This window comes from Pristis pectinata, chromosome 27 (genome assembly GCF_009764475.1).
Source record: "Pristis pectinata isolate sPriPec2 chromosome 27, sPriPec2.1.pri, whole genome shotgun sequence".
NCBI classification, from domain to species: domain Eukaryota; kingdom Metazoa; phylum Chordata; class Chondrichthyes; order Rhinopristiformes; family Pristidae; genus Pristis; species Pristis pectinata.
Genome location: NC_067431.1, coordinates 20,860,818 through 20,886,186, shown reverse-complemented (window position 1 = coordinate 20,886,186; position 25,369 = coordinate 20,860,818). Strand labels below are relative to the sequence as shown.

The following is a 25,369-nucleotide window of genomic DNA, read 5'->3' as shown; positions in this document are numbered from 1 at the left end:
AGTTGTCAGATTGACTTTGCTGTAGGCTGGCTCACCAGATTTCACCAGCAGGGAGCGTCTGGAGCTGAAGAGACATGAAAAGAAACAAAGATGAAATGAAAAAACCTGCCGGAAATATGAAGTAAAAGCAGAAAATGCTGGAAACATCTACTTGCCCCTCTCTTACTGCTCGCTCTCTCCTCTTTATGCCATCTACCTTCCCTCTCCACACTCAGTCCTGATGCAGGGTCTCGACCCAAAACGCCGACAATTCCTTCCCACCCCACAGATGTTGCTTGACACGCTGAGTTCTTCCAGCAGTTTGTTTGTTGACAGATCACAAACATTTCTTGACTCCATCTGGGCCAAATAAGATGTTGGTAGGCCCCTTTTAGCTGTCTGATGTCATGCGGATTATAAGATTGTTATTGTAACACTGGGTTCCTAGAGTAAAATTCCCCTCCAGCAAGAAAAGCTGGCTCCACACTGTAATGAGAAAATGACACTTCTTCCAGTGTTGTTCCATTCTGCAGCAGATTCTCCCTCCTGGAGGAGGTAGCTGTAGCCACCTCCTGCCAAGCTCATCTGATAGTGGAGACTAGATGCTGGAATCTGGAGCAAAAATCAAACTGCTGGAGGAACTCAGCAGATCAGACGGCATGTGTAGAGGGAAATGGGCAGTTGATGTTTCTGGTCGAGACACTTCAACTATGCTGAAAGAGTAGAGGGGAGATAGCCAGTATAAAGAGGTGAGGGGGAGAGGTGGGGCAAGAGCTGGCGAGCGATAGGTGGATCCAGGGGTGATCGGGTTGGGTTGGGAAGGGTGGAAATAGCAACTGGGAGGTGGTAGGTGGAGGCGACAGAGGGCTGCAGATGATGGAACCTGATGGGAGAGGAAGGTGGAGCATGGAACCAAATAAGGGAGGTGGGGGAGGGCAGACGGGAACATTGGGGGGGGGAGGGGAACACAGTGAGAGGAGTGTGTGGGTAATGGGCAGATGGTGTAGGTGAGGAAGGGGGAAAACTTTGGTGATAGGGAGCTGGTAGATCTGAAGGAGAAAAGGGACAGAAGGGGAGCAGGTCACCTGAATTTGGAGAATTCAATGTCCATGCCATGGGGCTGTAGACGACTCAGGCGGAATATGCGGTGCTGTTTCTCTGGTTTGGGTTTAGCCTCATCCATCTAATGGTGGGCCCAACGCACAGAACTCTCTCCTGGCATGGGTCTCACTTGCATGCCCCTTTAAGTGAATGTGTGGTCTCTTTACCTTGCCTCTCCGTGTTTGCCCACCAGTGTGTTGCTGCTGCTTAGTTGCCATGGAGATTGTGCCTGTGGCAGCTCAAGTCCTTGTCTGGTCATTGAACAGCAGAGATGCGCTAAAATTACGTGAGCTCGTGTTTCTGGATGTAAACCATCCATGCCATTTCAGGTTAAGCTTTGGTCAAGCTTGCAATTTTCTGGGGTTATGGACCAATTTGACATTGGTGTTAAGCACAAAAATTGGGTGCTACCCATTCTCCACCCTACGAATGCAATCATGCTTAAGCATTGTTTTTGATAAAATTCTACCACAGAGCACAAAATAATGTTATTCTTCACAATTTAATTTCTCAACTATAGTCCCCAAAGTTCTCTCCCACTGGAGATTTCCTTGCCTTGTGTTCAGCCGGTATACTAATTGAGAATGATCAATCAACATCGTTGCATTATGTGACTATAATGCCACAGTTGCAGAACTCCTGCACAATAATTGGCATCAAGGAGATGATTCGGGCTCTGTGGCTAGCTGCATGTTATTTGAACGGGAATTTCTTTTGTTGGGTAGTTGATGCCAAGGAGTTCTACAACACATGATCTTACCTGATCTATTCTCCTGGAAGCAACAAAGTTCTTGCCACTTGTGAAAATGACATGCATGATACATTTGCACCTCTTAATTAGCAGCTACCATCACCCAAAAGTGGAAGGGTGATTCACTCAGGGCAACAAAGGTGGCAGGCGGGAGGTCAGGTGTTCCACAAGCCTGCGTGGACCAATGTATGAGTAATGTTGGATGGCAGAATCAAAGATTCCCGATGAGATGATGAATCAGATGGCTGGAAATGTCGACAAGTACTGAGCAGAGAAACTGGGAGAAAGGAATGGTGTCCTTACAAGAGAGAGGGTGGGGGGACGTGTAGTCTAGATAGCTGTGGGAGTCAATGGGTTTGTCGTAAATGTCAGCAGATAGTCTGCCCTGAAAATGTCTCCCTCTTTTGCACTAAAACAGCATTTTGCCCAAAGTTGTATGTGGATGTCCTGTGAAGAATGAGAACTTTAATTGTGAGGTTCACAGAACAGCATTGAGAGCTTTCCTTGTCTATTGCTGTAATGAAAGTGTTGATCTCAGCACAGTGTTCCCTACCGATGTGTTCCAGGCTCACGCCATATAGCCCAGACTTGGCAGCCAGCTCTTAAAGGGACATGCAACAATTAAAACAGCACTCTTCCAGCTACCGGGAAGTGTTGCAACTGAATGAGTGGATTCCGCGATGATGGGAGGCGAATGGAAGAGTGCCCTCAAGGGCTCAGAGGGACTGGACAAGCTCATGAAGAACACCAGTCTGCCATTTTCTCCTTTCCTTTTCTCCCCTGTATGTGTGTTACTCAGCCCATTGGGAAGGTTTCATTTCTTTCCTTCTTTCCCAATCCTTCTCACGCACTTCATTCTGTTCCCATCAGAGATGGGAAGTGTTCTTTGTGCAAGAAGATCATGGAAACCTTTGAGGGACCACACCAAGTTGGCCGAGCAGGTTGCCCGCTCTGCCTCCTCCTGTGGGCTGAAGGGAAAGGTCTCCTCTCCTTGAGTATGGAGCTTGGGTGATCCTGCTACTGCAGCAGTGAGCAGCAAATGTGAGACTGGTAGACTTCAGCACCAGCATCCAGGAAAGAAAAGGATAGGAAAGGTTTAGAGGGATAAGGGTCAAATGCAGGCAAATGGGACTAGCTCAGGAAGAAACCTTGATCGACATGGACAAGTTGGGCCGAAGGGCCTGCTTCCATGCTGTATAACTCTATGACACTATGGCTGAGAAGCTAAGAATTACTATGATCTTGGTCTCTGCGGCCGATACATACAAATCATACACAAGGCTGTCCTTGGGGCCACAAACCTTAAAGAGGACAAAGAAAATGCAGATTATGCGCTGGCCCTTTAAGTAACACGGGCTCAGAAAAACTGTGGATGTAAGCTGGTTGTTTCAACTGTTGTTTTGCAGATCAATGACGGTGAAAATCTCACTGTAGGTGAATTTTGCAAACCTCACTATAGCATCATTGGAGGAAGTCTTACACCGGAATAAAGGTGCTGAGGCAAACAACATTTCCCAACAAGCAGTAAGATAGTCAGAAATGAGCAGAAAATGGCTTTCTTCTGAGTTAATTTGATTTACCACAGCATAACGCTGTTTATTTTGGAGTTGTGTGAACTTAATGTTTACCTAAAGCCAGGAACAGCACTCTAGCTAAGAGTTGGATGCGCTGAAATATTCCTATCAACAGCCCTGAAATGCAATGCACTTTCTACCAGTGCTGATAACACCCTGGACCTTTGAGCTTCTGTAGAGATGGAATTGTTTTTCCACAATCAGTCAGTCTGACCTGCAATGCGCAGCAGGAAGGGGTATTGGAAGCATGTAGAATATTAAAGGTCAAATGAATAATTGAAGAGAAATTTTTCCAGCCTTCGGGCAAAGAGCAGAGGAGTGGAACAAATCAGATATCTCAACCAGAGAGTGTACAACCAGAGAGACTTTTGTACTGTGTCATTTGCTGGCTCTCTGTTTCTAATCACAGGAACTGACATAACAGGTTTTGAACGAAGTTTTCAGTGTAAAATCACATTATCTCCAGGTCAGCTGTAATCTTTGTGGTTATCGGAAAATTAAGCATCACAATTTGCAAAAAAGGCTTGAAAATCTATCCAATGCTCATTGAAACAAGCATGTAAATAGATTATGATCTGAGGAAACTGAACTCAAGTGGGCAACATGACAGTGCAGTGGTTAGCATAACGCTATTACAGCGCCAGCAACCCAGGTTCAGTTCCCGCCGCTGTCTGTAAGGAGTTTGTACGTTCTCCCTGTGTGGCTGCGTGGGTTTCCTCCGGGTGTTCCGGTTTCCTCCCACATTTCAAAGACGAACAGGTTAGGAGCTGTGGGCGTGCTATGTTGGCGGTGGAAGAGTGGCGACGCCTGCGGGCTGCCCCCAGCACATTCTCAGTAACGCAGAAAGATGCATTTCACTGTGTGTTTTGATGTACATGTGACTAATAAATAAATATTTTACCTTATCAATATCATATAGGAAAACTATCTTTTGGTATCTTTTTTGGGCTGTTTTAAACTAGGTAAGTATTTTTTATAAACTTATTTAACCACTATTTATTATTTCAGAATTTAAACAGTTTTCCATGAGTTTCTATGGACCTGGAGAACAAGTACCTTGAATATGAGGTAAACCATGCCTGGGACTTCCACAACATATGTTCTAATGTTCACCGTAAGTTAAATGCAGTTTAGGCAAAGAAATAAATTGGCATAAAATGCTGGTCACTTATATAAAATTCCCAAAGAGTTATTCTAAGAATCTTAAATTGTAATGGAAGGTTTTCCAAATATCTTGAATCAGTTGTAATTTGTTTTATTATAGAAGCTCTAGTAGGTTTTTGAAATGAAGCATATCACCAGTGTCGCCATACAGAAACAGACTGCAAATTGGGCAGAAAATGGCAAAATATAGAATATGCATAAGTCACATAAATGTTTACCATCATTTTATGCCAACAAAATGAATATTGTTCAATGGATAAAGACCAAAAAACTAATGATAAAAGAAGTGGCCATTACATCCCTTATAATTCATTATTGAAAAAAACCACACACCTATGGCATTGAATTACTGAAATAACTCAAGGTATATTCTTGTCTCTGCTCTTCTATCTAGAAGCACATTATATGAAAAGTCCTTTCCATCAGATGTAAATTCTGTCTTTTCCTAATTTGAACCTGTTGTTGTGTTCAACTCTAATTTTGCTTAAAGTGATGTCCAACCTAACTCTTTTTACAGTCTAAAATTACCCCTGTGGAACCAACAGTCGAGTGCCCCTTGTCAGAGGTGACAGGGCCTAACCTCCTGAGTTCTTTTCCACAAAACTTGTTTCCAGTGAGATCACGTTAATGTTGTCTTCAGCTGGGAATAAAATAAAACAAGCAAATGTCTCCAGAGCTGAACCAAGTAGCAACACTTGATCACTGTCTCTTCTGACTTGCACTTGAGACAGAAAGGGCAATGAGTGAGTGTTTAACAAAGGGCAATGTGTAAGTGAAGCAAGTTGACATACTCTGGAATGCATTTCTCAGGTGTGGGGTTGAAGTACATACAAATTTTCAGAAAGGAGTTGGAAAAATATTTGAAGGGGAATAAGGTGAAAGGCTACAGATAAAGAGAAGGAAGTGTCGGACTGTTTCAATGAGAGAGAATGTGCATAACAGATCAAGTCATTTTCTATCATTCTATGATTTTCTGCAAGTGTTATCATAACAAATGCCCTTTTCAGAGCGGAACAGAACTAACATGTCTACTGCAAAAGTGGAGGAGAGTGTTAGATATGCTGTACCATTACCTTCAGCTGCCTAACTCAGGAATCACTCAATAATTTCTCACTATCTATTTACCACTCTCAACTCACACATTAAATCCAATTCATTTGAAGAAGTTTTTGACCATCTCTTCTGAAATCCCCTTTTGTGCCTCAGAGCTAGATTTTGTTTTTAAAAAAAGCTGCAAAAGCTACACAAATGTTTTTATTATCTTAAAGATGCTCTATAGTAAATGTTACTTTAAGTTTTACTTAATTGGTGGATAAAAGTTTTAAGGAACAAATGTGAAACTTTTACTTAGGCAAAATAAGGAGAGAGAGAGAGAGAGAGAGAGAGAGAGAGGAGAGAAAGGGAGAGCGAGAGAGGAAGAGAGCGTTTCATTCCCGATGTACGATTGCACTTGGTATTACCTTTAAGAAGACATTACTTCACTCAAAGACACTTAAGCACATGGGGCAGCAAGGTATTTACTGTAAAAGACACACTTGTTTGGCCTTCAAATTGAAATCAAAAATCTCAATTAGCTTTTACATCACCGATAAAGAGTTCAAACTTCGTTAGCTCAGAGTACAAATTAATTTGAATGTAAAATTACTGCATTTTGGTGTTAAGAAGAGTTTATCACCCTCTTTCACAGAAAAAAGATTGTTGCCCTGAAAATCAAGATGCTGGAGGAAATGCAGGTCAGGCCGCATCTGTAGAAGAGAAAGAACATCAACGTTTTGGGTCAGGGACCCTTCCTCAGAACTGAAAAGGAGAAAGAAGCATCTTGCAAATCTGCCGGGAGTGTGGGAAAGAGGGTGCCTCTGATAGGGTAAAACCAGGGGAATCATGGGGATAAGCTGTAACTAAGGTTATCTAGTCAAGGAGCGAATGGGAGCAGATAGAGGGTGAGAACATAGAGAAGAAAACCAAGGCAAAAGAATCTTGGAGTTGTGAAATGCAGAGCAGGAGGACAAGCCCAGCAGATTAGACTGGTCATGTCCTACACTTCCAGAGGGGAAAAAAAAGAAGGAAAAGACAAGCTGAGCTAATATTTCAAATGGGTGCTGAAGTTCTAGAATTCAATATTGAGTCCAAAAGGATGGAATGTGCCCAGATGGAAAATGAGGTGCTGTTCCTCAAGCTTCTGCTGGGCCTCGCTGTGATAGTCCAGGACTCAACAAACTGAATGGTCAGAGTGGGAGTGGCATGGGGAATTAAAGTGGCAGGCAATGGGAAGCTCAGGGTTTCCCCTGTGGACTGAGCACAGGTGCTCCGCAAAGTGATCATCCAATCTGCGTTTGGTCTCGCTGGTGTAGGGGAGACCACATTGCGAACAACGAATGCATTGGAAAAAGTGCAAGGGAATCGCTGCTTTACCTGGAAAGACTGTTTGGATCCCTGGATAGTGGGAAAGGAAGGGGTGAAAGGACAGGTGGTGCATCGCAAAGATTTGTTTGGGTGGGCAGGGAGCAGGGTGGAGTGGGGTTGGTGGTGGCTGTTCATAAAGTAATCTGGAACTCACTGCCTGAAAGGTAGTCAGGGAGGAAACCCTGATCACATTTTAACGTAACCAGACGAGTGCACAGTTTACCATAACACAGGTCTACAGGTGGAGGACTGGCAAGTGGGATTCACTTCAATAGCTATTTTTCTGCCATGGAATTTATGAACAATCTCTTTTGGTGTTGTACATCGTTATCAGTTCTATCTGGGCGTAACAAAATCAAAAACATGCTGGAAATACAGGCAGCATTCGTGGAGAGAGAAGCAATGTTTCTTGGTAATGACTTTTCATCAGAACTAGGAAAAGTTAGAAATCAAATGTGTTTTAAGTTGCAAAGAAGGTAGAGAGGCTGAGAGAACAATAGACTCATCTGTGATGGAGTGGAAACCATGAAAGAGTGAATAATGCAAGTGGTGCTTGAGAGTCGGTGATGAAGGCTTGTTACATGTAGATGATCCATTCAGAGAAGGTGTTAACCGAAGATGATGAATGAAAACAGAGGAGAGAAAAAAAAGGAAAAAAGACATTGCTGGAATTGTAAGATACATTGAGCAGAAAGCAACACATTGCAAACCAATGGACTGTAATTTGCTGTAATTGAACTCAGCTCTGTGTAGTTCATGAAAGAAAATAAAAAGCCCTGCAATTCTACAACCCTATTCAAGACCTCCTCAAGCCACCCGAAGGCATTGCAGAGACAAAGACACACTTCAGCAGTGTGTTTATTTTTGAGGGAAATGCAGAAGTCAGTTTGTTCTCAGGGAATTCCCGCAAACAGCAAAAATATGAAGGATGTTGGCTGAAGAATAAAAGTTGAGCACTATAGCTCCAGATGGATTTTCTTCCATGATGTTTAGATCTTTAGATTCACAGTAATACAGGAATCATGGTAGCTAATTTGCACATTGCAAAACCTCTCAAATTGCAATGTAATAATCTGTAACTGGAATACCCATTAAACCTCCTGTGTTTTATTTTGTGGCTTAGTAAATAGTTTATAAATGTGCATGACAATCTTTTCTTTCTTGCTAATCTGGTTTCCTCTGATCAAAGCTGAAAACTGAGAGTGCAAAAAGACAATATTTTACTGGGAGTCATTGCATCCTTTCACATAACACAATTTCCACCTGCATGCAGTTTGTTCCACTAAAGCACGGTCAAGTGTTGGGACAGTGTGATGTGGGAGAATGTGGACATGAGCCATACACACAGGATCTCCATAGTGCTCTGTACTTCAACACAGTGCAAAACATAAAGGCTGCTACACGTTTGATGCTCATCATTTTCTTTGTGTTCAGTTATAGCAATCTGGAGGTGAGCTGGGGGTAAAGTCACATTGACTTGTAAGTAACAAATGGCTAGTTGGACTTCACGTTCAACCTGACAACCATACAATTATTTAATATTTTGATATGAAATGCATGGGCAGTTAGAAAAATAACCTAACCCAACATAGACAGTGTAAGAAAATCTATGTGACACTTTCAATTTGATTTTATCAGAATACTTTCTGATCACATTCCACATTGTGAGGTGTACTCAACGAATGTGTACAGTGAAATAAATCAGCCAATATACACGACTGTGAAAGCAGCTTCACACAATTGTCTCCATGGTGTTAAAATGCAATTGTATCCAAATGAACTACTGTACCAAGCCTGTTAAAAAGTGTTGCAAATGGTTTAGAAAGGCTTGTGGTTGTTTACAACCTATCTGCAAACTGCAATAAAAAAACGATAAATTATCATGCAGAAGAATGAAAGTAACTTTGAAATTTCTGTGAAACATCATTCTAACTTACCTGAAAAAGCGCTTGAACAATTCCTCTACCTTAATGACTCATTTCACAAATGAATATGAACCATCTGGCCTGGATGGTGCCCCTGGCCGTGTCCTCAGATATTGTGCAGATCAGCTGGTGGAGATATTTGCAGACATATTTAACTTCTCCCTGCTTCAATATGAGGTTCCCACCTGTTTTAAGAAGACCACTATCATCCCGGTACCTAAGAAAGACAAGGTACATGCTTTAATGACTACCGACCAGCGGCTCTGACATCCACTATCATGAAGTGCTTCGAGAGGCTGGTCATGGCACGTATTAACTCCAGCCTCCCAGAAAACCTCGACCCACTACAATTTGCCTACCACCAAAACAGGTCTACAGTGGACGTCATCTCCCTGGCCCTATATTCATCTCTGGAGCATCTGGACAGTAAAGACACTTCTGTTAAACTATTGTTTATTGACTACAGCTCCGCCTTTGATACTATAATTCCAAGCAAACTCATCACCAAACTCCGAGACCTGGGAGTCAACACCTCCTTCTGCAACTGGATCCTTGACTTTCTGACCAAAAGACTGCAATCAGTGAGGATAGGCAGCAACACCTCCAGCACGGTTATTCTCAACACTGATGCCCCACAAGGCTGCGTCCTCAGCCCTCTACTCTACTCCTTATATACTCATGACTGCGTGGCCAGATTCTGCTCTAATTCCATCTACAAGTTTGCAGCTGATACCACCAAAGCAGGCCTAATCTCAAATAACGATGAGTCGGAGTACAGGAAGGAGATAGCGAGTTTAGTGACATGGTGTCATGACAACAACCTTTCCCTCAATGTCAACAAAACTAAAGAGTTGGTCATTGACTTCAGGAAAGGGGGTGGTGTACATGCACCTGTCTACATCAATGGTGCTGAGGTTGAGATGGTTGAGAGCTTCAAGTTCCTTGGAGTGAACATCACCAATAGCCTGTCCTGGTCCAAACATGTAGACACCACGGCCAAGAAAGCTCACCAGTGCCTCTACTTCCTCAGGAGGCTAAAGAAATTTGGCATGTCCCCTTTGACACTCAACAACTTTTATTGATGCACCATAGAAAGCATCCTATCTGGATGCATCACGGCTTGGTATGGCAACTGCTCTGCCCGGGACTGCAAGAAACTGCAGATAGTTGTGGACACAGCTCACAGAAATCAGCCTTCCCTCCATGGACTCTGTCTTTACCTCTTGCTGCCTTGGTGAAGCAGCCAGCATAATCAAAGATCCCACCCACCTGGGTCATTCTCTCTTCTCTCCTCTCCCATCAGGCAGAAGATACAGGAGCCTGAGGGCACATACCACCAAACTCAAGGACAGCTTCTATCCCACTGTTATAAGACTATTGAATTGTTCCCTTATACGATGAGATGGACTCTTGACCTCACAATCCACCTTATCATCACCTTGCACCTTATTGTCTACCTGCAATTCACTTCCCTGTAGCTGTGACACTTTACTTTGTATTCTGTTATTGCTTTTACCCTGTACTACCTCAAAGCACTGTGTAATGAATTGATCTGTACGAACGGCATGCAAGACACTTTTTTCACTGTACCTCGGTACAAGTGACAATAATAAACCAATACCAATAGCAACAAACCTGATTTGGGTCCTGATGAAGGGTCTCGGCCCGAAACGTCGACTGTTCATTTTCGTCCATTAAAGCTGCCTGACCTGCTGAGTTCCTCCAGTATTTTGCGTGTGTTGCCCCATATTTCCAGCATCTACAGAATCCCTTGTGTCTCCATCTTGTGTGCACTTTTTTTGGGACATGAGAGGAAATTGGAGCATCCAGCAGAAATCCATGTGATCACAGGGAGAATGTGCAAACTCCACACAGACAGCACCCAAGGTCAGAATTGCACCTGGTGTGCTGTAGCTGTGAGGTTGCGTCTCTACCAGCTGTGCCATCTCTGACCTGAAATGTTGACTGTTTCTTCTATATGGAAGGCATGATTCAGAACTACTATACCTTTAGACAAATTGCTCTAATACAAATGCAACAAAGGGATCCCAGTGAAGTGGAAAATTGCTGAGAGATTGCAAAAAGCAAGACAAACACTATCAACATAACATTCCAGCAGACTATTCTTGATCATTAGTGTGGTACTGGAAATGATGTCGACAATGTTATCAAGCGACACTGCTTGCCAATAACGTACTCATTGGTACCCAGTTTGGTTTCTGACAAAATCATAAAAGCTCCAGACCTCATTCAAGCCTTGGTCCAGACATGAACAAAAAAGCAGTATTCCAGAAGTAATTTACAAATGACTGCACTAGATATCAATGCTTCCTTTGGCTGTGTATGGGATAATGAACCTTTCATAAAAATGAACTAAATAGGAATTAAGAGGTGGGGATCAAATGTGACAGAAGATGGTGGAGCCATTGGACCATCAGTTCCTTCACCCCAGGACATTGCTGCATTGGGCAGCCTCCTGGGCCCAGCAAATTGGGCTCCTTCACCAATGCCTTTCTTGCCAACATAAACTCAGATGTGAAATTGTTTGTTGATAACTATAGTTCACTTGCAGCTCCTCAGACAATGAAGCAGTTTGCACCAACCTGATCAACTGTCAGACTTGAGCTGCTGATTGTCAAGTGCTATTTGCACCTCATAATTAACACATCCAACAAGGTGAACTCCAGCCACTTCCTCTTGACATTTAATAGCATTAGTATTATGAAATTAATTAATTCAATGTCAGTTTAAATAGATTTCTTCCAGAAAGGATCACATTAGGACAGAATATGTACAGGATGTGAAGCATGACATGCAGTGGATACTGCATTGTTGGGAGGAATAGATGACTTTGAACCTGTGGTTCTCAATCTCTCCACAACTGGGACTCTTCTCATCAGGCCAAGTCAAATGTAGACAACTGATGTATTGATAGCTATGATCAATCAACACACCACAGGTCCAACCATTGAAGAACTTTTACCAAGTGTTGGATGACACTGACAAAACAGTCTGCAAGCAGTGTGATAAGAAGTATTGATCAGACCACATGTTGAATATGGTGCTCAACTTTGTTCACTGGTCAACAAGGAAATGATTAAAATGTACAAAATGTGGAGAAGAATCACTAAGCCAATTCCCATGGCCAAGGGTTAAAGTTACGATGAAGGAGCATAAGGCTAAGGCTTTCGAGGTTGAAAGGAAGCCATCTAAGAAGTGGTTTTATAGTGTTGAACAAGCTGGTGCGTGATATGGAAAAGTCATTCTCCAATCCTCTCTTCTATAGTTACAACGCAACCAAGACTCCTTGCAAACGTGGGTGCATACAAGAGATTCTGCAGATGCTGGAATCTGGAGCAACACACACAAAGTGCTGGAGGAACTCAGCGGGTCAGACAGCATCTATGGAGGGAAATAAGGTCAATATTTCGGACTGTGACCCTTCAGGACGTTACCTGACCTGCTGAGTTCCTCCAGCACTTTGTGTGTGTTGTTGCAAACATGGGTATCAAGATTCACGATTCTAATACATAAAGAGATTAGTTTGACTTTATCAGTTTGCACATTCCTTTTCTGTTATTTGCTGATCTACTATATCTTCTGTAGCATCTGAGATCCCACTTTTGGCTAATGTAGCTATATACTTTTGCATTATTATATTCCAGCAAGCACATGCTTTCTATAAATTATCCACTTTAGACACCAACATGAGAGTAAACATTGCTGGTGGGTTTCCAATCAGATTTCATCAGTATGTGATCGATCGTGAATAATCCTTTTTGGTTTTGTGAACTCAATTTCATTCCCACTGTATAGCGAAGTTGCCAGAGCAAACTCGACTTTACATTGGGAGCAGAAGGAAAGGAAATCAATGTTAATGAGTGATGGAGTAAAACTGCAACATATTCCCAGCACTAATGTCCCAGTTACACCCAGTTGGCTCCGTTGAGAAAGCAATGTTATTGATATGCCTGACACCAGAAGCTCCTTTATCTTATGGTCAGACTCCTACAACAGACACTCTATTGCAAGCTCTGTCCTGGCAAGAGATTATCAGACAGACATAGGAAACAATTCAAGATGTGCTCAAAGCTTCCTTGAAGGAAGGCAACATCTGGCCCATAACTTATCAAAGTAGAGAAAGAGCGCTCAGGATGGTATTGAGAACCTCGAGTCCATGCACCGGGAGCACACAGACACCCTGTGAGTGCACCGCCTCACAAACTACCCACCCATCAGGCACATCCTGCCCCATCTGTGGAAGAGTTTGCAGATTTCACATTGGCCTCATCGGTCACCTCTGAACCCACAAGCAAGTCATCCAAGGGGCTGCCTAAGAAGAAGACAACTTCAATGCCTTTGTTAATGTGCAATTAAACATGAAATGTCTACATAAATAGTTGTCCATAAAAAGTTAGTATGCAAGTACTCTAGAAGCATATGTGGATGAAATATTTCTGATTTAATCACCCACATTTAATCTTTCTCACATCAACAATTTTGCAAGAAATTCAGGAATAACATTTTAATACTATTTTCTATATTCAGCAGTAGAAATAATCATTTTCAGATCAGTATGCAAGTGCTGAAAGTTAAATATTGTTCATAAATATGTAAAGTAGTAGTTACATTTTTAAGAATGCTTATTGCCCAAGAGATATGATGTAAAAATGTTTACATTGTTTTACAAACAGTTTTCATGAATATATTATAAGTTTTGGCACATTGTAAGTGTTCCAGTAGAACTTCATTTTACTTTGTGCTGACAGGGATAATGCAACATTTTCTGATAGCAGTTTCGAATGCAGTTTAGATCTATCAATAATTAAATGATAATTTACTCCCCTATTCTTCCCCCACTGTTTCCATTCCATCTTTTACTAGGTGTCACTAGAAAGTGATTGAGAATGGGAATAGGCTGATAGGCCCTCCCCAGCTTCTGAATGCCCGACTTATGTACAGATGAACGATCAGCAAAATGGGACAGAAGAGACTGCAGATGCTGGATATCTAGAGCAACACACAAAGGCACTGGAGGAACTCAGCGGGTCAGGCAGCGTCTGTGGAGGGAAATGGACAGTCAACATTTTGGGTTGATTCTTGATGAATGGCCTCGACCTGAAACATTGACTGTCCATTTCCCTCCGTAGATGCTGCCTGACCTGCTGAGTTCCTTCAGCTCCTTCGTGTGCTGCTCCAGATGAACAAGCATTTGGGAGACCGGTAGGATGGATTTGCCGGCTGCTGCAGGGATCTCCTGTTGTGTGGGAACTCGGTTTGTGGTCACACTTCCAACTTGCAAACTATTTGGGTTATGTTAAATTCTGTTAATTTGCCTTCAACTATCCTGATAGCAGCATGTGTCAATATTACTGATGTAGTTGACGAATCATGACTTTCAGTCTTTATCAATTACTCTGTAGCAGATCCAAAAACAATACATGAAATTATTCAGTAGTGGAGAATATTGGAAATTCTATCTCCAACATCAGTTTTTCTTCCCAAGATTACCAGATTCACTACAGCATCTTTCAAACTACTCCTGTTCTAAATTCCAAAATGTTATATTCTTAAAGAAATCTATTTAATTTGCATTTGAATTCATTAACAATGATAGGTTCCAAATTTTATTTAGGGAAAACACCCACTCTTCACTGAATCAACATGGGCTTGGGTGGTGTGGATCAATCTATTCTCTATACTGTGATTCTATCAGTGACTATCTATCAGAACAGTCAAGAAGAAAGATCAGGACTTTTCTTTGGCTTCCTCTATAGGGGGGCAGTTCAGTTTATTCTGGTCCTTTTAATCTATGCATTATAAATAGGAATGGTTAAACTTAAACCCTAGCTAAGATCTTTTCTCTCCACTGGGACTGAGAACATTCTATGTTCCATACCACATGTATTGAGCTTACTAAGAGTTGCTCAAATGGAAACCATTACACTAAATACACAATGTGTTTATTATTATTTGTTAATATAAAAATTGCAAGCTTTTCTCTGAAATGTAAAGTAGTGTAACAGAGCAGTGTAAATCATGGACTTGCTTCAATAAAATCTAACGTTTTACAAAGACACCATGAAATTCAAATGACATTCGGACAGGTACTTCTGCTCTCCCCATTTCAGTGAAGGTCTTAGCATCCAGCACAAGCAACATGCTACTCTTGCTCTGAAAAACAACAGTAGAGTCTTTATTGGAGTTACAATTAAAAGCATGAATAGCAAAATGCAATTTTATATAAAAGATATTCCTTCTGTTAGTTTTGATGTAGAGCTACATCTAAAACATTAATCCTTCTTGCACCTTGATGCACAATTCAAACACTTGATTTAAGATGTTGGGAGATAATCATTTACAGCTCATATTCCTAGCAGAGAGCATAACCACACAGCACGAATCTTTCATCCATCTCTACGAATGGACTGGAAATTGCAAGAGCTAGGAATCTTGCCTGTTCCCCTCTCTCCCCACTCATGTTCAAATGCCTGATATGCGGTTTACTCCAAAAGGTTTCTGAGCACTAAATTGTAAAATATCCCATGCAGAATTTTTACTTTCTTTCTTAATAGTCTGAGGTTAATCTTGCCAATCCCAAATTAGATTTATGTTGAAAGTAAATAAAAACCATAACATTGTATTGGAGTTCTACCTCCATCCAACCAGCAAATAACATGAGCTTCCAAATGGGACTCTGGGTTCATTTGTAAAATACTAAGTCTTGAATATAATATTAATGAATGTTAACAATAAAGGTGAAGAGATTCAGAGGGAATCTAAAAGAGACTGCTTTTCCACTCAGAGAGAGGAGTGGCTGGAATAGACTGCTGGAGCTCGGATCTCATCTGATGTTTCCATCAGCCTTTAATAACCAGTTGTTCATGCCCAGTTTGTATTTGATGATGACATTTAGTTCAACCTCCCACAATGGTGGTTGGAGAATCAGAGTGGAGTTGTTGGGCATGTGAGAGAGAATATGTTACAGGGATATGATCCAGTTTTTCCTCTCTACTGCCCTCATTCACATTCCTCTACTGACACTCCTCTGACAGATAACTGTGATCGACAAGCATTCATCATCCTTTTACACAACACCAACTGCATTAGTGTCACCTGGAAAACCTTGGTCTCCACAGACATTGCCTTTGTTCTCTCCACCCCCCACCCTCTCTGCAACTTAAAATATGTTCATTTTCTCACTTTTTCAGTTCTGAGAAAAGACATTAACAGGAAACGTTAACCCTGTTCCTCTCCACAGATATCGCCCAACTCACTCACAATCCCCATTTTCTGTTCTGTTTTTATTTCATTTTTCTGGCATCTGCAGATTTTTACTTTTACATTGTGCTCCTTGGTACTTGAAACTGTTGGTTTTGTGATGTTTAAACTGGGTTAAACTGGGTTAACTTTGCCAAGTCCCTTATTAATGTCCAAAGATTCATAGGACCAAGAGCAAGCTTGTTTACACTACTGAATCTGTCCCACCATTCAGTTAGATCATGGTTGGTGAGCACTTCAATTCTATTTATCTACCTTAGCTCCATATCCTTTAATACCCTCACCTAAACAAAATGAAAATGTGCCCTTGCCTAACAAAAATCAAGTTCCACAGTTTCAACATGGCATGTTGTCAACTGTAAACAAGCCAAGTTCCTTGAGCTTCCTTGAAAAATTAGGTAGTTGATATCCAAATATCACGCCGAGTGCTTGGCTCTCTACTCTCTTGGATGCAATGACATTCTTCCTAATGTGCCCATTGTGAAACCAAAGGAAAAGTACATGTTCTCATTAGACAATGTCAATTACGAGTAAGTACACAGAGAAACTTTACATTAAGTTGCCTTCCATTTTCCAGAATGGAAGTGGTTAAAGGACTTTACATTTAATCAGATGACACTGATAGCATTTTTTTCAGTTAAGACAAAGAATTCTAATTACCTGATTTGGTGAAATAGCTACACTCAAAATGACTCCATCATCCTCATCTGTACTGTTAGGAGATGGCACAAAGATTGGCTCTGATGGATAGTAGTCTTTTTCTCTCCAGATCTTTGGAGAAAAAAATAAATTACAAGAATAATTTATGCTTGTTAAGTGCCTTTGATGTATAAGCTTAACCCAAGTCTCCTCACAAAGATAAAGAAAACATTGATTGCTTGATCCAAGACAAGACAAATATTTCTTTTACATCAATGTTTTATAACCAGTTCATGACTACCGAGCTGCAGAAACCATAGGAAGGAAGGAGATACCAGAGGGAGGGGAGTTAATTTTATCAACTAGAATTTATAGAATTCATTTATTAAACCCTTTAACTTCCAAGCGTTTAAAGAGCGAGTTCTAGAAATTCCAAGCCACGAGGCAAAAACAATTGCCAGTTGAGGTAAATATTTGGTCAGCAAGGACTGGGTGTAGATAGGCAAGTACAATAGTACAGGATAGGGTGGAAGCAGAACGGATTTGGTTGAACCGAAGATGACAGAACTGGAAGGCCAATCAAGAGATTGTTGGGAGGACAAGTTTCAAAATGACAGTGGCCTTGAAGAAGGTTTTGGCAGCAGAGGAAGGTGACACGACAAGAAGGAATATTAGTGACATTCAGGTGGAAATCGAGATATGAGAAGAGGAAAAGTTGGGATTAAAAGAGGTAGTGGACAGATAGATAATGACTAGAAGGAGGCAATGTTAGTCAGAGACACAAGAGACTGCAGATGCTGGAATCTGGAGCAAAAAACAAACTGCTGGAGGAACCCAGCAGGTCAGGCAGCATCTGTGGAGGGAAATGGACAGTCCAGAAGAAGGGTCTCAACCCAAAATGACGACTGTCCATTTCCCTCCACAGATGCTGCCTGAGCCGCTGCGTTCCTACAGAAGTTTGTTGCTTTCTTGCAGGGGATAATGTTACATAGCTTTGGAATCCTCAGAAGACAATTGGGATGAAAACCAAAGCCAATATTAGAGAAGTTTGAATACAAACATAGAAGAACTATGCCAATGGAGGACAATTCCATCAAGTTGGATGATTAAGAAGAGGTAGTGGGAAAAAGGTAATGTGGTCAAACATATCAAAGGCTTAAGTACAATTGAGGAGCACAAAGAGGGATAATTCACCACAGACACATTCAAAGAGGATGTCTTTCATGACCTTGGTGAAGATCAGTTTGGTTATGTTTAGACTTAATTTTCAATGTTCATCAAGAAGTTTCAGAAGAAGTGGGCTTGGAGTTAAGGTCATGAGAGTTAAGGTACTATAGACAGGAAGAAGGGATGTTCCTGAAGAAAGAGAACTATTTACAATGTGAACTAGCATTTGAGTCAGGAAGACAAATTAAAATGAGGGCTATACTTCTTTCATAAGCAATTAAGATATAAATAATGATACTGTATTTATATTGTAAGCAACACTTTACTGAAAGTTAAGGATTATTAATTGATCCACATTTTGCCCATGAAAAGAACAAACAGGTAGAAAGAGAGGATTTGGAATCCAGTGACAAACAGTCTGCAGGAGGAACTCAGTGGGCCAAGCAAATTGTGGCTCCATATTCCAGCATCTGAAGTCTCTTGTGTCTCCCTTTGGAACACAGTAACAAGAAGATTCTGCATTTTAATACAATATTTCCTTGTGTCAACAGCAGGGAAACGTATAGAATTTATAATATAGAAACAGCCCAATCAATGCAACAGATCCAGGGTATAGTAATGTTCCATGTATGTGTTCTCCCATCCCACATCTCACTCCAAAAACCAGATCCTTCAATTCCTTCTTTAATAGCCTTTATCATTGATGTTCCAAGTAGATCCTCAGTAATAATCAAGCAAGACTCCATCATAAGTGCAATAATTATAAAACAAGATACAGAGAAACTGTTATTTTTACAAAAATAATTTTCTGCCAATGCTATTCATTGCTTACTCAGCAAAGCACTGAGAGGGGTCTTATTAGCAACTGATCGCTCATTTAAAGTAATGATAAAATACAGGAAAAAGGAACAGATCTTTAAAGCTGCATTGGTCTGCATGTACCCTGACAACATTATTAGATTTCACTTCATTTATACCTTATATTTCTTTGTATCCACATCCATCTTTATTAGAGAGTCCATTATTATCTGGTTAGATCCACATCCGTAAAAGAATTTGTATTTTTTTGTGCTGTACTTTGCATAGCTGATCTGTGGAAACTCCATCCCACCTTCATCCAGCAAATCGTCATCATGGAGCTTCTCAGGCTCACACCAAATCTGCAGGAAGCCACAGGAAAATAAAATCGCTGTGTCACAGAAGAGAATCATGGAAATTTTACAAAAGAAGGTAACTTGGCCCATTGGGTCTATAAAACTCAAAAGAGAACTCCACAGGCTAATTTCACTTTCCATTACTGGGATCCATGGCCCTGAAGGTCACTAGTCTCAAGTACACATCCAAGTACATCTAAAATGTGATGAGGGTTTCTGCCTCCACAAACCTCACAGGCACAGAACTTCAGAACATTACAACCCCGAGTGAAAAATCTTTCCTCACTTTCTTTCCAATTGTCCTACCAAATACTTTAAATCTATGCCTCCTAGATTTTGACATGTTTATTCTACCTACTCCATCATAACTTTTGCAAATATTGAAGGGTCTTTGACCTGAGATGTTAACTGTGTTCCTCTTTGCACAGATGCTGCCTGACCTGCAGAGTCCTTTCACACTGTTTTTATTTCAAGTACTCAGCAGCTGCAGCTTTTTGATTTTATATTACTCAGTTAAGTCTCCCCACTGTTCCAAACTGAATAACCCCAGTTTATCCAATCTAGAGAATACCTGTGGTATTGAACCTCTCTTGAGCTTTTACTTATGAACAATTATAAAATTGCTGTTTTTAAGTCATGATGTGGAGCTTCACTAAGTTAACATTAAAGAATTGTATAGTTAATTTGTGAATCCTACATGTGATATTGTTCCTGTTAGCAGTGACAAGAATCATTGGTTTTGTGATTACCTGAGGACTTGTTGCATAACCCCCGTTTGTATGTTAAAACATTGTGAATAGAAACAAGACAGAACAAACCTGCACGGCAATTAAGTTGATTGACGCTAGGAGATATGAGCAATTGTTCATAAGATTGGAGGTTATCAGGAAAAATGGGGTAGGAGCAGATATGAAAGATCTGTCCAAGGACAGCACAGTGTCACTGCCTTGCAGCTAAAGCAACCTGGCTTCAATCTTGACTTCTGGTGCTGTCTTTGTGGAATTTGCATTTTCTCCCTATGAGCACGAGGGTTTCCCACAAGTGCTCTGGTTTCCTCCCACATCCCATAGACTTGCTGGTTGGTAGGGTGATACACCACCGTAAATTATCACTGGTGTAGGTGGGTGGCAGGAAAACCAGGATGGGGCTGATGGGCATGTGGGAGAGATAAAGTTGCAAGGATATAAGTGGGGAAATGGGACTGATGGGATTGGTCTGAGAGCCAGTATAGAATAAAAAGACTGAATGGCTTCTTCCATGTCTTAACAAAAAATAAATATGACATAATGTAACAATGGCTGAACTGGGTGGAGTAAATGGGTCACTTGGAGTTGGTAGTAGTATGGCATTTTTAGCTATTAGAGCAATGAAATCAAGTGAACTCTGTTAAGGACCACTCACAGACACTATTAACTCTGAGGAGTGAGGCAAAGCTAAACACATGGAAGAAAGATTCACATGGGTTAGAGACCACAGTGAAGACAGGAAAGAGAAGAACAGAAGACAATATCACCTGTGTCCGAACAGAATTCTCCAGAGACCAATGGCTGCGAGCTACTCATCAACTATCACCTGTTATTGAGTGTAGAATCTTCTACTTAATAAACATTCAATTCTTCACACAAACTACTCAATTCTGCTCATTTTACCTTTTCTGAGAACATTCCTCCCAGCTAAGATTTTCTGGTCTTGACATCATTCTCATAAATCTCCTCTGCATCCTCTCCAATGTAATCAAATTCTTCCTGTAATGTATGCAGTCTATTCTTAAATAATCAGGTTATGAATTATTTGATCTCAAAGAGAAGGTGAATAGATAAATATAAGTACTCAAAATACATCACGGACCAATTAGTTCTTGTGATGAGGGATAAGTTAACACTTCATGTGCAGACATAAGTGTTAGATGCTCTCTGTAGATGCTTAGATATAGACTGAATTACAACAAAGATCCCTTTATGATTTGATAAAGCTGTTAAACATGATCAGCTTGAGTTGTGGAAGCTCAGATTATTGAAGCTCTAGATAAAAGTTTGAAAAGAGGTTTACAGAGCATCACATCATCCCTGTTGTATGTTCTCCAACCAGTTGGCTGCCCAAATGAGGACATCTTCCTTCTGAGAACCTTGCTTCTTCTTCTCTCCAGCCTCCTCAGCCTTCCAGAAGTTTGTTTTCATCTTTATAACTTCTCTTTGTTCTCCCAGTCGTAATGTCAGAGAGAGAAACATATTAGGCCACCCAAAACTGTTTGTGCACATCATCATGCTGCTGCAATGAAAAGTTATTTCTGCTCTATCCCAACAACTTTCTATGGGCTCTTGATACTTTTAATCAGTGTGGAAAAATTCCCAAGATGGACAGAATTGTAGGAACAATCAAATTAAGCAATCCACTAATGTGCAAATAATTAATTATCCCTTTAAATAGTACTGACAGAGCATTCCTTGTGTTGTTGAGTCTGTGTTCAGCTGTGGGAGGTTAAGAGGCAGTGGTTGGAGCACAGAGCTCTCCATATGCCAGCTCAAGTGTCAAACCAGGATCTTACAGTGATTGGCTGCACTGTCTGGCTGTTGTATTTGCCATCAGTGACTTCTGATTGCACTTGTATTTACTCTATGGTGCCTGTTACACATTCTATCAGAAAAGTATGTACATCACAACATTAAGAGGAAAGGGATCAAAAAGTGCCCAAAAATGTAACAACTTTTAAATTTATATGAGTACATTTAACTTTGGCCATCATTCATAAGAAAGCTGACCACAAACAAGAAACAGTCTGGCTTGCATAAAATTAAAGGAAGATTGACATGCTGGCAACAAAGAAAGAACATACCTTTCCATCAGCCCTTCTGAAGGCCAGTGCACTGCTGTACGTCAAAGTGTTGAGGTTCTGTTCAATAGGTGTGTCAGAGCTGATGTTCAAAGGCAAGACAAATCTGCGTGGAAATCCTTTTGGAGTTGTATTGTAAACCTAACACGCAAAACATTTTTAAATAGATTAGCATGTATACGTGAACCCTTGCAGTAGATCACTGGAAAGGAATAAAATCTGGACTGTATAATGAGTAGCCAATCCAATATTGACAAAGATACCTTACAGAGTGAAATAAGAAGCTGTCGGAGCAGAAGACCAAAGCCTGAATTGCTTTAAGGGCTTCTTAAAAAAGAGAATAGAAAAATATTTAAGGGACTAGGGAAATGGCCAGTTGCAAGTCAAGAATATAATGACATAAGAGATAGGATCAATAGCCTGCATTACCATTCAATAAGATCATGACTGACATTTTACCTCAGTGTCAATTTCAATTACTAACCACATATGGCTTGATTCCCTTAATATTCAAAAGGCTACTAATCTTTACCTTGAGTATACATGGCAACCGAGCCTCCACATTATTCTTGCTTTGAGATTTCCAAAGATTCACTGCCCTCTGGGTGAGGAAACTTCTCCTCATCTCAGTATTGAATAGCCAACTCCTTAACTTTGAGACAGTGACCCCTAGTTCAAGATGATTCAGGCAGGGAAAACATGATCCCATTATCTATTCTGTCAAGCCATGTATAAATGTTAAATATTTCATAGAGATTACCTCTCATTCTTCTAAATTGTAGAGTATAGGCTCAGACTACTTAATCTCTCCTCATAGGATGAACTCCTCATCCCAGGATCAATCTAGTGAACTTTCATTGTTCTTCATTGGTTCCCCCTTACCTATTCTTCTGCTTAAATTTTTTTAATTTAAATTTTATTTACAGCGTGGTAACAGGCCCTTCTGGCCCAACGAGTATGCGCCGCCCATTTTAAACCCAAATTAACCTACCCGTACGTCTTTAGAATGTGGGAGGAAACCGGAGCACCCGGAGGAAACCCACGCAGACACGGGGAGGACGTACAAACTCCTTACAGACAGCGACGGGAATCGAACCCCGAACACTGGCGCTGTAATAGCGTCGCGCTAACCGCTATGCTACTGTGCCTCAAAAGCTCCAGCAAATTTGTCAAATATGATTTGCCTTTCATAAATCCATGTTCGCTCTAATCAATCATTAATTATTTTCTCAATGTCCCTTTACCATCTCTTAATAATTAATTCTAGTATTTTCCCTCTACTGATACCAGACTCACTGGGTTATAGTTCTCCATTTTCTCTTTCGTTTCTTTCTTAAATTAGGAGTTACATTTGCTACTTTCTAATTTGTGGGAATCATTTTAGAATCCATGCAAATTTGATTATTGATAATCAGTGCATCCTTGTGATCATCACCTCTTTCAGAACATAGGATACAGATCATCAGGTGTCTAGGATTGATCAGCTTCAGTCCCATTAATTTCTCCAAAACTATTTTTTGCTTCTGATAATTACTTGGAGATCTGATGACTGTTGGATTGGAGGAGTTTATGAAGATGGGAGATGTGAGGAGAGGGGAGCTGTGGAAAAGATAGAGGCAAATACGGATTTAACATTATGCAAATGTTAAATATCAAGGTATTGCTAGCCTGGGAGTCAATTGGTCGGAAAGCACATGGACAATTGATGAATAGGAATTTGGCCTGTGCTTTGGATAAGTTTAAATTTACATAAGGTACATGATGGGAGATGCAATATTGGGAAAGTTAGGCTAAGAAGTGAAAAGGGCATGGGATTCATTATCAGATAAAGCAAAGCAGGGTTGAAAATAACAAAGGAATATTGAGAAAAAAACAGTCCAAGTTGTTGACGTTGTGGAAATAGGGCCATGAGCTTATCTCAGGGTGAAGGAGGATGCCAAGGTTCAAGATAAGGAATAGGGTCAGTAGTAAGGGATTGCCAGATTAGCTTTTGAACTTGATTATCGTTGTGAAGATTATACAATTAGTGTTTGGTATTCATAAATCATTAAAATCGCCATTCACTAATAATAGATGCTGAATACTGATGCGGCAGGATGTACTTATGTGGTGCAGTCTGCAGACTGAAGATGCAAAGGTATCAAATGGTTTATTTTCTTATCCAAATAACAGCTAGAACATTAGATGTAGATTTATAACATATGTGCTTATATGGCAGAAGAGAAATTCCTCCTTTTATATCTATCTTACACATTATATGCAGTTAATTAAATACTTCTCCCATTTTTGGTATCCCTCTGTCAAATATAATTTCCTGTCCAAGAAGGGATTGGAGTGCTGATAAATTCACCAACATCATTCTATGATTGAAAACCAAAATCTGAACTGGAAATCTGAACTGAAAACGGAAAATGCCAGAAAGACTCAGCAGTCAGGCAGCATCTGTCAAATGTTAACCCTGTTTCTCTTTGCTCAGTTGCTGCCTGACCTAGTGAGTGTTTCCAGCAGTTTCTGATTTTGTTTCGTTCTATGACTTGTCCAGTTGAGAAGTTCATGAACAGCTTGAGCTGAATTAGCATATTGGTTCTTCCTCTAATCAGAAAAAGTAGCCAATATTTGCTCTGTGCCAAGATCAACAACCTAACTGAAAATGGGATATATTGGTGATGTTATCAAAGTGTAAATCCAACAAAGTAGCCAAATGTCACTTTAATAAACTGTATTATAAAGCAATACAGCACCGATACAGGCCCTTCGGCCCAACCAGTCCATGCCAACCACATCGTCCACCCAGCTAGTCTCAATTTCCTGCATTCGGCCCATATCCCTCTGTCCCACCCCTCCATGTATCCATCCAAGTGCTTCTTAAGTGATACTATTGTACCTGCCTCAACCACTTCCTCTGGCAGCTCATTCCATATACTCACCATCCTCTGTGCGAAAAAGTTGCCCCTCAAGTCCCTTTTAAATCTTTCCCCTCTCACCCTAAACCTATGCCCCCTAGTTTTGGACTCCCCTATCCTGGGCAAAAGATCATGTCGTCAAACTTTTCATTGCATAAAAAAACAGCACAAAACCTATTCGCTAGCCAGAATACAATTTAGTTTTAAAAACATAAAATACTGGAAACTCTCAGCAGGTCCGGCAGAATCGGTGGGAAGAGAAACAGTTAACATTTCAGGTCCTGGCCCTGTTGAGTGTTTACAGCATTTTCTGTCTTTATTTCAGATTTGCAGCATCGGTATTTTTTTTTGATTTTCACTTACAATCAAGTTTTGTTCCTTTATGACACATAACTATTATTTCTAAGAAAATATTTTTTATATTCTTCTGGTGTTTTGAGACCAAAGATCACTCATTTCAAACTCACAGTTTGGCTAGTACGAAACACTGTAGAATGC

General features: G+C 40.7%; 1 protein-coding gene across 1 annotated transcript in view; it reads right to left on the bottom strand.

Moving 5' to 3' along the window:
• Window positions 1-13,341: 13,341 nt before the first annotated feature.
• The window catches only part of LOC127583620 (carotenoid-cleaving dioxygenase, mitochondrial-like), a 41,882-nt gene continuing 29,854 nt past the window's right edge, over window positions 13,342-25,369 (bottom strand). The window contains exons 9-12 of the mRNA XM_052039783.1: window positions 21,972-22,109; window positions 18,962-19,144; window positions 16,839-16,949; window positions 13,342-15,071 (exon numbers count right to left, since the gene is read on the bottom strand). Of these exons, the coding sequence (XP_051895743.1) occupies window positions 14,958-15,071; window positions 16,839-16,949; window positions 18,962-19,144; window positions 21,972-22,109 (546 nt within the window). The 3' untranslated portion in view covers window positions 13,342-14,957. The remainder of the gene's footprint in view (window positions 15,072-16,838; window positions 16,950-18,961; window positions 19,145-21,971; window positions 22,110-25,369) is intronic.